The 12,412-nt window shown below is 40.4% G+C and overlaps 1 protein-coding gene across 1 annotated transcript in view; it reads right to left on the reverse strand.

The window, feature by feature from the left end:
* Window positions 1-9,913, reverse strand: part of adcy1a (adenylate cyclase 1a) — a 54,631-nt gene extending 44,718 nt beyond the window's left edge. The window contains 2 exon segments of the mRNA XM_051874802.1: window positions 2,775-2,924; window positions 7,734-9,913. Coding sequence (XP_051730762.1) covers window positions 2,775-2,924; window positions 7,734-8,351 — 768 coding nt within the window. The 5' untranslated portion in view covers window positions 8,352-9,913.
* Between the last annotated feature and the right edge of the window lie 2,499 nt (window positions 9,914-12,412).

Raw genomic sequence — 12,412 nt, forward strand, 5'->3', positions numbered from 1 at the left:
GAGGATTTCACAGCGTTTGTGGAGTGGGTGCTGTTGAACAACAGATCGGTATTCACCATCTGCCCTGCTGAGGACAACATCACCAGCCCCACTCTGGACCCAGAGCCTCCGGACTGCACAAAGCAAATGCCAGAGCTCACCGCAGACAGAGAGCTTGAGTCCGCAGCAATGCACAAGCCAGGAGCCCGAGCCCCACAGTGAGTCTGACCAGGTTGCGTGAGCCAGCAACAACGTGTGTCCCAATGGGTGTGCTTGTGGAGTTCATGGGCATGAAGGAAAGCCCTGCCCACACTCCCGCCATTGAGGGTGAGCTGCAGCTGGCCTCTGCAAATAGTTATTATGATATATTTCCCTGATTCTCCCATCCCCGCTGGTTCCGCCCAGCTCAAAGTCTCCTGTGCCCCCGCTGGTTCTGCCAAGCTCAAAGTCTCCTGTGCCCCCACTGGTTCTGCCAAGCTCAAAGTCTCCTGTGCCCCCGCTGGTTCCTCCCAGCTCTAAGGCTCCTATGCCCCCGCTGGTTCCGCCCATGCCTCCATGCCTCGGGTCTTCAGGTCTCCATCTCTGCCCAGTCAAGAGGAATCCCCTGGCTCCGCCTCCAGCCGTCGATCCCATCACTCAACCTTGGTCCGTCGACATGTCGGCCCCACCCTCCCTCAGCTCCACCTGGAAGCATCAACTCCACAGCGCTCCCTCGTCCCTCCGTCTCTTGATCAGACGTCACTCTTATGGGCCTTTAGCTACACTTCATCTCTCCACCCCTTCGGCTCTGTTGGGCTCGGCCTTCACTCTGGCTCCACCTTTGTCCTCAGTCCCACCGGCTCCACCTCAGTCCTCTAGCACCCATGTCTGACTAGCCAAGTTTCCACCATGGCTCCTCCCTCCCTCAACTCCACCATGGGCCATCGTCCTGGCTGTGGTCTGGGTCCCCACTGTGGTTTCGGCCCCGCCTGGCTCCTCCTGCTCCAGGCTCTTCCCTGGCTCCTTCCACCATCATTGCCACCCTGGTCTTTACTTCCACCAACTCCTCAGATTTCCTGTCCTTCACCAGCCCTTTGTCATCCTCCAAAGCCCCAACTCTCCCCCCTCTGTTGAACTTCCTTTAAGGCGCAATGATGTAATGTAACGTGTATGTTCTGCTTTATTGTCATTGAGTTTTGGTTTTTCCTCTCTGCCTGCCCGTCTGTGTTCCTAGTTAGTCTCCTTGTTTGTTAATTAGCTCTTAAGTTAATTAGTGTTTTATCTTGATTTCTCTGAGTATTTAGTCCTTAGTTACCTCAGTTCTGTGTTCCATGTCATTAATGTTTTGTTGTGAGTTATACCCTGGTTATCCCCTGCATGTTCCATTTTTGGATTATGATTAAAGACTGTTCTATTCCTCATGATCATGCACTTCATTGCAGCAACACGTAACAGATACACGGATGATTTTTTAAATATATTAATTATATTATTAATATATTAATGAAATATTTATTATTTATATTAATAACAAATGTGTAACTTTAAAATCACATGAATTTAATTTGCAATCCATTTAACTGTAAAAAGAAAAAAATCACAAGAAAATGTGAGGTAGGAAAAGTGGGGGACAGTTTACAGGCCAGTGCTGCATTGTCACGAAAGTTTAAGCTTTGCTAGTTTAAATATTCAAGCGCAAAAAGACGTTACTTACACACTGTGGGGAAAGCTGGGTGTGCAAACTGAAGCGGGTGCTCAGAAAGCCGCATCTCAGACAGCGCAAATACTGAATTCAGCTCTCTTTCACGTCTTCTTGCGTTTGAACGGACAAATTCAAGCAAAATACTGTCAAAAATGCTTCTCTGCAAGTATCCTAGTAAACAGTTGGTTATGGCATAAGTGAATGTAAACAGTAGAGAAAGACAACAAATGTGTATCAGTATATTGGATCCATGCATTAGTTTTAAAGTGACAGCAGCCTAATATTTCTGCTGCTGTCTGTTTTTAATGTTAAAGAAAAAAATCACTCACTGCTCTACCTAAAAAAAAAATTAAAAAAAAACTACTGTTACTTGTCTTTAATAATGTTTTAAATGTATATTAGTTAGGCTAGTAGTTTTAGATGTAGTATCAAAATTGGAATAAAGAATTGTGAATTTTCACTGGTATCTAAAATTTTGGTGTCATAACTGCCTGTTTTTGCAAAAAACGGTTTCATGCCCAGTAAAAAATATTTATTACCGGTAAATATTTATGGCCATGAACAATTAATTTCCCAGAAAGCCATACCTGTTTTAATGCAATTCAGAAAATTACATTTTGAATTCCAGTATAACTTTCTGTCTGGCTGTTTTGTTTTGTTTTTCTTTGCAAAAACAAACACTGATAACACAATAAGGAATATAATCAGGGTCCATTTTGAGGTCACGTTGACTTAGAAGTTTACACTTGAAGCTAGTAAGCCAAATGAAAATGCTAATGCTCTAAAGGTGCTTTTGGTGGACTGTAGTGGCATTATAGTTGTATACAGCCTGAATACCAACTAAGTCAACCACCTGACTTTAGACCCGATCTCCCAACTGTTTTGTGTGTCTTAGAGTACATGCATCTGTGTGTGTGTGTAACCGTATGTGTTTGCTAAGAAAGCCTGACCTTTAAGCTAGTCAGGGGGGGAATGAAAGCAATCTAGCAATGTAATTACCTGTCAAAACTGCAACTTTAACTTGAGGCAGAAAATGAAACAGCTGATCATTTCATCTAAAACATGCAGCTGCTTGTTTGCTTGTATGCCAACGCACGTGTCGTGCGAGTCTGACCTGTTTCTCGTTCTCATCCTCTAGTTGCAGGCGCTGTTGGATGCAGTTTCTGGCCTGTAGGAAGGCCTTCCTCTGGGCGCGCTCAGTAAGGATTCGCACAAACACACCCGACAGATTCACGCCGACCAGCAACACTGCGTTCACTACCAGCTACAAACACACAGAGAGAGAGAGAGAGAAATAAAATGGTTTGTCACACAAAATGGTATGTGTGACCATCTCTGTTTATCAGACCATGGAGAAAGATTCTGACATTTAAGCAACATTCGGCGACTGAATACGAACTTTCAGTGATTAGGAGTGGCATACTGTGTGTGTGTGTGTGTGTGTGTGTGTGTGTGTGTGTGTGTGTGTGTTAACGAGAGAGAAAAACGGGGGCAGAGCGAAAGTAGCTTGAAGGAGAGACGGACACAGATGCCAAGAGAGGGGGCAGGGAGTTCATTTTTTTTCAATCCATCCTGAGATGATGATAAACTCGAGTGCGGAGACGGACACAAACCCCCCACGCTAGATAGCCTGAGAATCTCTACAGATTTGCTCCTGTGACTCGAAAGAATCAGCAATTGCCCGGCTTTTGAGACACGTCACTTCAAAGAGGCACCCATTAAGGGCTTTGTATTGTTCATTCATAGAGCAACAGAAAATTAGATTACCCAGAATCCCTTCAACTGGTCAATGCACTCTTTTAACAGGCCTTTGTAATTGAAAGTGAAGGCCATTTGCTGAAAAGCACAAAGCCGTGGCATTATTACAAATCCTTAGCAAGGTTACGAGGCTTATAAATTAGGTAACAAGGCTAATAAAAAAGTGGCCAACTTGGTTAAAGGGTATTGGCTATTGATTGGTAATCACTGAAAGGCTTTGCACAATCAGAGCCATTGTGAGCAGCTTATAGACGGCTGACTGTCCTGTATTTTAATGTGTGATGTGCACCAAGGTTACGCTGTGACAGTCTGAGTGAGAGGTTGTGAAAAAAAAAAAACCTCATTAACTCAGCATGTGAACGGTGACACTTGTATGTGAAGTGTTCTTGATGTTTGGAGTGCAATAATGAAATACTGTATATGCTGTGTTCTGCGAGATGCTGCTGTTTTAATGTGAAGTGGCACACTGATATTTTTAGATCAGGTGATTTTAATGAGTTTATGTCGATCCTCTTTGCTTAAGGTCTTTGGAGCATTTTGATTGGATTTTTAGGCACTCTATCGGTCTTTTCGCACAAATCAAGGCTTAAGAGGTCAACAAATCCAGTCCCTGTTCTCACAGGTTTGGTTTTTGATGACGGAAGCTGCAATTCCTGTGTGAGTGTTTGTTACAAACATCACTTAGCATCCAGCGAGGATGTAGTGAGACATGTGAAACTGTCACGGCGTTCTGTAAATCAGTGGCGCAGAGGTTACGAGTTGTGTGTCAATGTGTCCGTCTGCCAGATTAAACGAAAGGTCAATGCATACAAATACATATTAATATCATGAGACTTGCTCTGTTTACAGCCTCACAGGTTTGGGTTTCATTTTAACTTTCATCTTCTGTTGAGATTTAATGTGTTTAATGGCCTCACTGATGTACGTATAAAAATAATAATAGTAATTTTGAAATTAGCACCTTATTCTCATTTCAAATTCTTTAATTACTGTGCAATCTAAAAAATGCTGGGTTAAAAACAACTCAAGTTGTTGAAAATGGACAAACCCAGCGATTTGTTTTAACCCAGCGGTTGGGTTAAATGTTTGCCCAGTGTGCTGGGCAGTTTTATTTAACCCAATTATTGCTTAAAAATGACTATATGTCTGGCTTAAAATGAACCCAAAATAGGTTGGAAATCAGACACATAATTACTAGAGGCAACATTGATAATCAAATGGTGAACATTTATAAATAAGCAATTTAATAAATGTTTATTGTTTAATTATTATTCATTAAACTTATTAATAAATGTTCACCTATTAAACATATTGATAAATGTTCATTTCCAACATATTTTGGGTTCATTTTAAGAAAGCAGCACAGTAATTTTTAAACAATATTTGAGTTCCAGAAAACTACCCAGCAGGTTGGGCAAACATTTAACCCAACCGCTGGGTTAAAACAATCCAATTGCTGGGTTTGTCTATTTTCAACCTAACTTGGGTTGTTTTTAACCCAGCTTATTTTAGAGTGTGTGTTCCTCTGACCTAATAAAACCTACTACTGTCATTTCAAGCTGTATCCGTTTGTTTGTTTTCCCAGAAATGTGACTATCTATTTCAGTATTGTTGTTTCTGTTTTGAATGAATTTGACCACAGCAAAAACACATAACATATTTCACTCACAAATTCTGTCATCATTTACTCACCCTCATACCTGTATCACTTTCATTCTTCTGCAGAACACAAGAGAAGATATTATGTTGGTAACCAAAGAGTTTTGGTTACCATTGACTTCCACTGTACGAATATTAAAACACATTTCTCCAAATATCTTAATTAAAAATTTGGTTCACTTCAGAATTAAAATTTCCTGATAATTTACTCCCCCATGTCATCCAAGATGTTTATGTCTTTCTTTCTTCAGTCGAAAAGAAATTAGGGTTTTTGAGGAAAACATTCCAGGATTTTTCTCCATATAGTGGACTTCACTGGGGTTCAACGGGTTGAAGGTCCAAATGTCAGTTTCAGTGCAGCTTCAAAGAGCTCTACATGATCCCAGACGAGGAATAAGGGTCTTATCTAGAGAAACGATCTTCCATTTTCTAAAAAAAAAAAATATATATATATATATATATATATACTTTTTAACCACAAATGCTCATCTTGCATTGCTCTGCGATGCGTTGCGCATTACGTAATCACGTTGGAAAGGTCATACGTGATGTAGGTGGAAGTACTGCGGTAGGGTGAAAAACATCTCATTTTCTCCTCCAACTTCAAAATCGCCCAACATCATTGTTTTACCTTTTTTTTGTAAAGGTCGTTTGACTTAGTCTTTGCACTTTCACTTTGTAGACACTTGCTCAGTATTTCCGCCTACGTCATGTGTGACCTTTCCAACGTGATTACGTAATGCGTGGCGCATCGCAGAGCAGTGCAAGACGAGCATTTGTGATTAAAAAGTATATAATTTTTACATTTTTTAGAAATGGACTGATCGTTTCACTAGATAAGACCCTTATTCCTCGTTTGGGATCGTGTAGAGCTCTTTGAAGCTGCACTGAAACGAAAATTTGTACCTTCAACCCGTTGAACCCCAGTGAAGTCCACTATATGGAGAAAAATCCTGGAATGTTTTCCTCAAAAACCTTCATTTCTTTTTGACTGAAGAAAGAAAGACATAAACATTGATTTTTGGATGAAATGGGGGTGTGTAAATTATCCGGAAATTTTAATTCTGAAGTGAACTAATCCTTTAATGATCCACAGAAAGTCATATAGTTTTGGAATGAGGGTAAATGATGACAGAATTTTCATTTTTTTCATCTCTTTATGTTTCAGTCTGATGCTTAAATGTGAAGCATAGTTTTCGAGTTATGAAAATAACCTAGATGAGAACTAAAAAGAAAAGGTTAAATCTCTATAGCTGTATGCAACTGTTTAAAACATTGTAATATTAGACTCACAATTGTGTTGTACTGAATATCAGTGTCTATGGCCAAATTAAAGCTGTGCTGATATTCAGCACAACAGCACTCTTACACATGTGATATTGCTTAATTATATCACCACTACGCTGGCTGGAGGAAAAGAAATTTGAAGAAGGGAAAGACTACAGTCCCAGTCAAAAAGAAACTTCAAATGAAAACAATTTCAACAAAATTAAACAGCATTAAAATCTCTATTTATTCTAAATTTTTATACACGTCTTCATGAATCTCCAAGCATGTATAATTATATTTTTCAAACTCAAGGGTATTCTACTATTGGGTATTCCAGTCATTTGTTGTGCTATGACAGAAAATGACAGCCTGCAGTGGTTTCACAGTAAAAATCTGACTGCTAAATCTGATAAAAATCAATAGACCCTTTTCACAGACTGTGATGACGCGTTTTAACGGTCATCAATATCATAAATCCTGCAAAGTTTTTTAGATTTTACATTTATATATGTACATTTATAACACTATATTTAGTATTATATTAACTTTGCATCAAATTACAAAAAAACTAGTTAACGCTGCTGTGAGGGTGTTTCTAGTACAGCGGCTATGGGGAGTGACAATAAAAATTACATCTTTCTCTCTTCTGACTGCTGTTATCAATCGCTCTCTAATTTTTTACTCTTTTTGAAAGTTGTGAAAACACTATTGTGGAGTTTTTCTTTTGCTATTTGAGCAAATGGAAACACAAAAAATATATTTAATCTATTCTCTCATTCCCCGCTACAGAATTTTACCCAACTATGACGACTTCCACTTCTGAGAAACCCGGAAATGTGAAAAGGGTTTATTTTTAAAATAGTTTCATAGCATTTTTTATACTATGTTTGGCACAAGATCCACAGCTCTGCAAGCTGCAGAAACATCCAAACAACCTCAGTTCTGGTATTCTTAATTAAGTTTACTTCAGTGGTGGAAGTGATTTAAAATTTGCATTTAAAATGCACACAATGGTATATTCAGATAGTTCCTTCATTTTATGTTGCCTAAGCTACAAATGATTAAGTTGTACACTTACACATCTTACATTTTTTTATTAAAATTACCAAATTATTCCTGAATGATTCTGATGATTTCTGAGGTTTATTTTTCCACAAAAGAAGTTCATTCTGACTGACTCCATTCGCTGTGCTTTTATTAGGAGCTGTCCATCCTCATTGGTGCTGAAGTCAAACAGGCCCTCGCGCGCTCTTCACGCCACCTGTGTGCACGTGCAGTGCGTGCGCCCACAGCCCTCCTGCTCCAGCAGTGCTTTACCACATATGACACGCCAGATAAAACAAAATACGAAAAAGTTATGGACGGAATGTTCAATGACACAACTTACCGGTGTCCACACGCGAGGTCTACGTGCCGTTAACGATGTCGCCGTCACGATGAAATGCGACGCAGCCACCAGGATGCCAAACAACACCGCCAAGAGCGTCCTGACCGGTAGCAGAGAGTAGGCAACGAAAGTAACGAGCATCAGCTGCCAGACACCTTGCTCAGGTGTTGTGCTCGGTGCGTCAGGCCCCTGCGCGCCCTGCGTCCCGTGACCCAGCGCGAGAGGAAACGGGCAACAGAGCAGCGCGAATGTGAAGCTGAAGAGCAGCGCGAGTCGCGCGATCTGCTGCAGCTGCGTGACCTGCAGATATTTGACGTTGGTGACGATGAAGAGTGAGGTGAAGATGACGCAGTGGACCGGGTGCGAGCCCTTGGACACGGTGAAGCGCGAGCCGGCGGACAGCAGCTCCACGAGCGCCAACGCGGACGCGGCGAGGATGAGGATGGCCAGCGCTTTGAGCGTGGCGTTCTGCTCGAGCTTCAGGTTGTACTTCTGGAAGAGAGTCTCGAGCTCCTTGCAGTCAAACTCGTGCTCGCACGCACCGGCCAAGCAGCGACTTTTCCTCCGCCGCGTGCGGACTCTGGGAAACGGAACTTCGTCCATAGCGGGGCCATTCATACAGCCAGAGCTCTTCTTCACAAGCACCGCATGTCCAGCACTTGTTGTCGCGGTCCTGGCGGCAACTGTCGCGCCTCGAGACGGGCTCGCGCACACTGACCCCAGCGCGAGACTGTATCTAATCCGCAGCACGCGCCGCCACCATCCACAGGTTGGTGACTGTTGTAACGAGCTCAGACAGCACCCGCCTCCTCTTTTCTCTCCCTCGCTCTCTCTCCTCCCTCCTCAAGGCGGTCTCCAGGGAACAGACCACCCGTAGCGTTTGTTCGGCCCCAGAAAGAGGTTAACATCGACCACGCAGAGCCGGGACTCCCCTCTCCGCATCCCACAACTGCATCTCAGCGCCGCGGCCGGATCACGCATGCGCAATGTCAGCCCGAGATTGAGAAACCAAGCACGTCTCCCAGTCCTCAAAAAAGATAAGACAAGACAGCAGCGCAGCTCTGACAGGGCTCGTCTTAAATGGAAAAACGGCGAGCAGTAGGGCAGGCTTCATGTATGACGCTCGGTGGTGTATATGAAACGTGCGAATGATGTTTTCCTTTCGACTCACCAAAACAGAAATAACCCAGGAGAGTCTCCCCGCCGTGCGCCTATAAATAGCACGCTGATCAGTGGCCTTTTAATTAAGCACTTTAATTCCAGCTCGAGTCTTTGTTTGGAGTGCCGTTACCGATCCGGCAGCGGAGCAGGTGTTGCGGATTACAGATCGCATTCATCTTTTATTCTCGCGCATCTGCGTCTAAATTGATTACCGCCGGGTGCCTAAGTGGATTTTTACGTTGGGACAAAGGGGTTGAGGAGGTGTGCCCGCTCCTCCATTCATGACGAGCTTCTTGTGCTCATTTGGCTGCTGTTAAATGGCCCGTCAAGAGAGCGCTCGAGTCCCACTCGGACCTTAAACCCAGAATAGAAGCAGACTACGGGCGCCGTTAGGGCCCCTGACAACTTTCTACACGCGGCCCCCGCGGGGCGAACTCTGACAACAAATAATTCGGTCATAAATAATCATTTTATTATTGATAAACATAAACATAAGCGTTATTGCTATTTAGTTACCATGACATCAAAACTTTTTTAATGAAATACGGGCTATTTATTATTATTAATATGATTTATCCGTGCACTTCTTTTTTTTTTATTCACGTTTCCTCAATCTTTAATCAAAATAACTTCCCCTCCCTCTTGCAGCGACATCTCTTCTTTGATGACATTTTTACTGTCATGAGGACGGGACAACCTGTCACTCACATGACATCAGCAATAGTAAAACACAACCATCCAATCAATTCACCATAGTACAAAATAAAGACCCGCCCTACATTTTTTCTTGCTCGCGAAGCTGTTTCACTTTGATATACATCACAATAGGGAAGAAAAGACTATCGTAACTTCCGTTTAATGCCGACTTTAAAGACAGATCACACCAAGAACGATAACTATAAGGATAAAGTTTTAAAAATAGAGTCCACACCACAACGATAACAAAAACAGAAACGATATTGTTGGACTCACTTCCAGTTTTAAAGTGTGCACTGCAGTTACATTTACGGAACGTGCTGCATGCTCTTAAACATAATGCTGCTGTGGACGGGTGACGGTAATTTTTTTGTCCAAAGACCTTAATAATAATAAAAAACAAAGATATGCCATCCAAAGTATGTAAGGTAGTAGATCTCTTTTATTGAATCCAAAAGGTTTTAATTATATTTTGCTACATATTTTAAAGTTTTTAAAGTGTCAAAAGGTCATTCTGTTTAACCGTCGAAAGGCCAACACAGCCATTTCATTTGTGATTAAAATCTTAAAATGTAATAAATGTATATACAGTATTTTTTATTCTGGCATGATTTTATAACATCATATATCAACATAGTGCAAAATGGTATTAAAATTATGTGTAGAAGTCGTTGCTTTGTTATGAGAAAGAATGTCCGTAAAAAGTCATTTCATTGATGTCATTCGGAGTAACCAATATAAAGGGACCATTTTGGATCAAGTCATGCGGTCAATATCATGTGACAGGATGTGACATCATTCAGACACATGCACAGGTCATTCGGTACAACCGGTATAAAACATGGAAAATGTTGTAATATTTTAAAAACTTGTATTAAATATAAAATGTTTGATTGTCTTTTTGCTAGTTAGCTAGATATCAGCCTGTTAGCATTGTTTGAAAATATCATCATTTGTTCTAACCAAAAGTGTCATTTGGTAAAACCGAAATTTTGGTTAAACCGAATGACTTTTTTGGTGACAAATTTTGTCCATCTTGTAAAAAAATGACAAAAGCAGTGTTAATTGATTATAAAAACCACATAATCTCATTGTTAACACTTTTAAAAAATTCAAAATTAATTATATCTCCATTATGATTTTTTTACACTTTTAAAAACCTTATTCGTCAATGACCCGGACGCTAATAGTTATCATTATGGTTATCGTTATACAGTCAACTCCAGAATTATTGGTACTCTAGTTAAATATGATCTAAGGGGGCTTTGAAAATAAATCTACATTCTTTATCCTTTTGATCTTTCATTTAAAAATGTACAAAATTCTAACTTACCATTGAAGTAAAACAAGTGGGGGCGAAATCTCATTATGAAATTATTGTTTTTCTCTAGTTCAACTTGACCACAATTATTGGCACCCAATTATTGAAACATCCTTTTTTTTTTTTAACCAAGATTTTTTTTTACCTCTAAGTCTTCTATAATGCACTGGAGAAATCAATTGTTTTACTTCAATGAAAGGTTAGAATTTTGTGAATTTTTTTTTAAACACTTTTTTAGTTTTTTTTTTTAGTTTGTTTTCTCAACTTGCACAACAAATTTTCAATCGCCCCTACACAATGTTGGGGGTAACCCATTACAAGTAACTTGAGTTACGTAATCAGATTACTTTTTTCAAGTAACTAGTAAAGTAATGCATTCCTTTTAAATTTACAGCAAAATATCTTTTTCAATTAAGTAATGCAAGTTACTTTTGTTTTCCTATTTATTGACTGACAGCTCTCCTTACCCCATGTTGAGAGAAATCATGAGTATGTGCAGAAGCATTGTGTGTGCTGTGTAAACATGATGGTTATTGTTGTTTTAAACTAAATGTGAGCATGCATTTACTCATTTACTACTTCTGCATCCTATTCTTCTGTATTCCAGAATGGCAGCACAGCTGAAAGGTTTGTTTGAACTGCACCCTTTTACTGTACAGGCGTGAATTTGAATTTCCTTCATGAGGCTTATTCATTTCACTTTTCGTGTAAAAGGGCCTTTACATGTGCCAAAAATAGATATTTTTTGTTGTCATAAAAACAAACAAACAAACAGCCCAGATGAGAAAAAGTAAAGCAAAGGTAATGTAACACATTACTTCCCATAAAAAGTAAACATAACACAAACATATTCAGTGTGTGCACGATTTTGACATCAAAACCAGCTTGACAATTTCAAAATCTCACGTGAATGTGGTTCCCTTGTGCTATCAGCTTTTCAAATGGCCTTTTAAATCACAAAATCATGAAAAGTCAGTATAGTTCTGCTGTCTATTCAGGGCCCTTAAACCTTTCCCAAAGCATCCGAATCCCCTGAAGCGGACAAATAACCCAGAATCATCTTGTTTTAGTAGCTTGGGATCAAAAAGACATCATTCAATCAAACCGTGACACCAAAGAGGAGGTTAGACACGTCGAAAGACTGAATTGTGTGTGGGTTGTGGCAAGGGAGCATGCTTGTATTATTTATGAGCCCTTGATTAATCATGACTACGGCTTGTGCTGTAGTGAGTATGATCTGTAACTTTATATCCATCTGGCTGCTCCTCAGATTTATTGTGAAGAAGCTGTTTATATTCACTAAATACATTTCAGATAAGCCGAGCTGGCACTCAACAGAACGGTAGCTGTCAGAACTATCACAATACATAACCGTTAGCACCTCTGAAGGATCCATGAATCTCATAATTGCGATAATTAAAGGCTGACATAAAATCAGGCTTCTGAGAGACTTGTAAGTGATGTTCTCTTACAATTTATGACATTAGACTTCCTTCAATGG

The sequence above is a fragment of the Ctenopharyngodon idella genome, chromosome 20 (assembly GCF_019924925.1).
Source record: "Ctenopharyngodon idella isolate HZGC_01 chromosome 20, HZGC01, whole genome shotgun sequence".
NCBI lineage: Eukaryota > Metazoa > Chordata > Actinopteri > Cypriniformes > Xenocyprididae > Ctenopharyngodon > Ctenopharyngodon idella.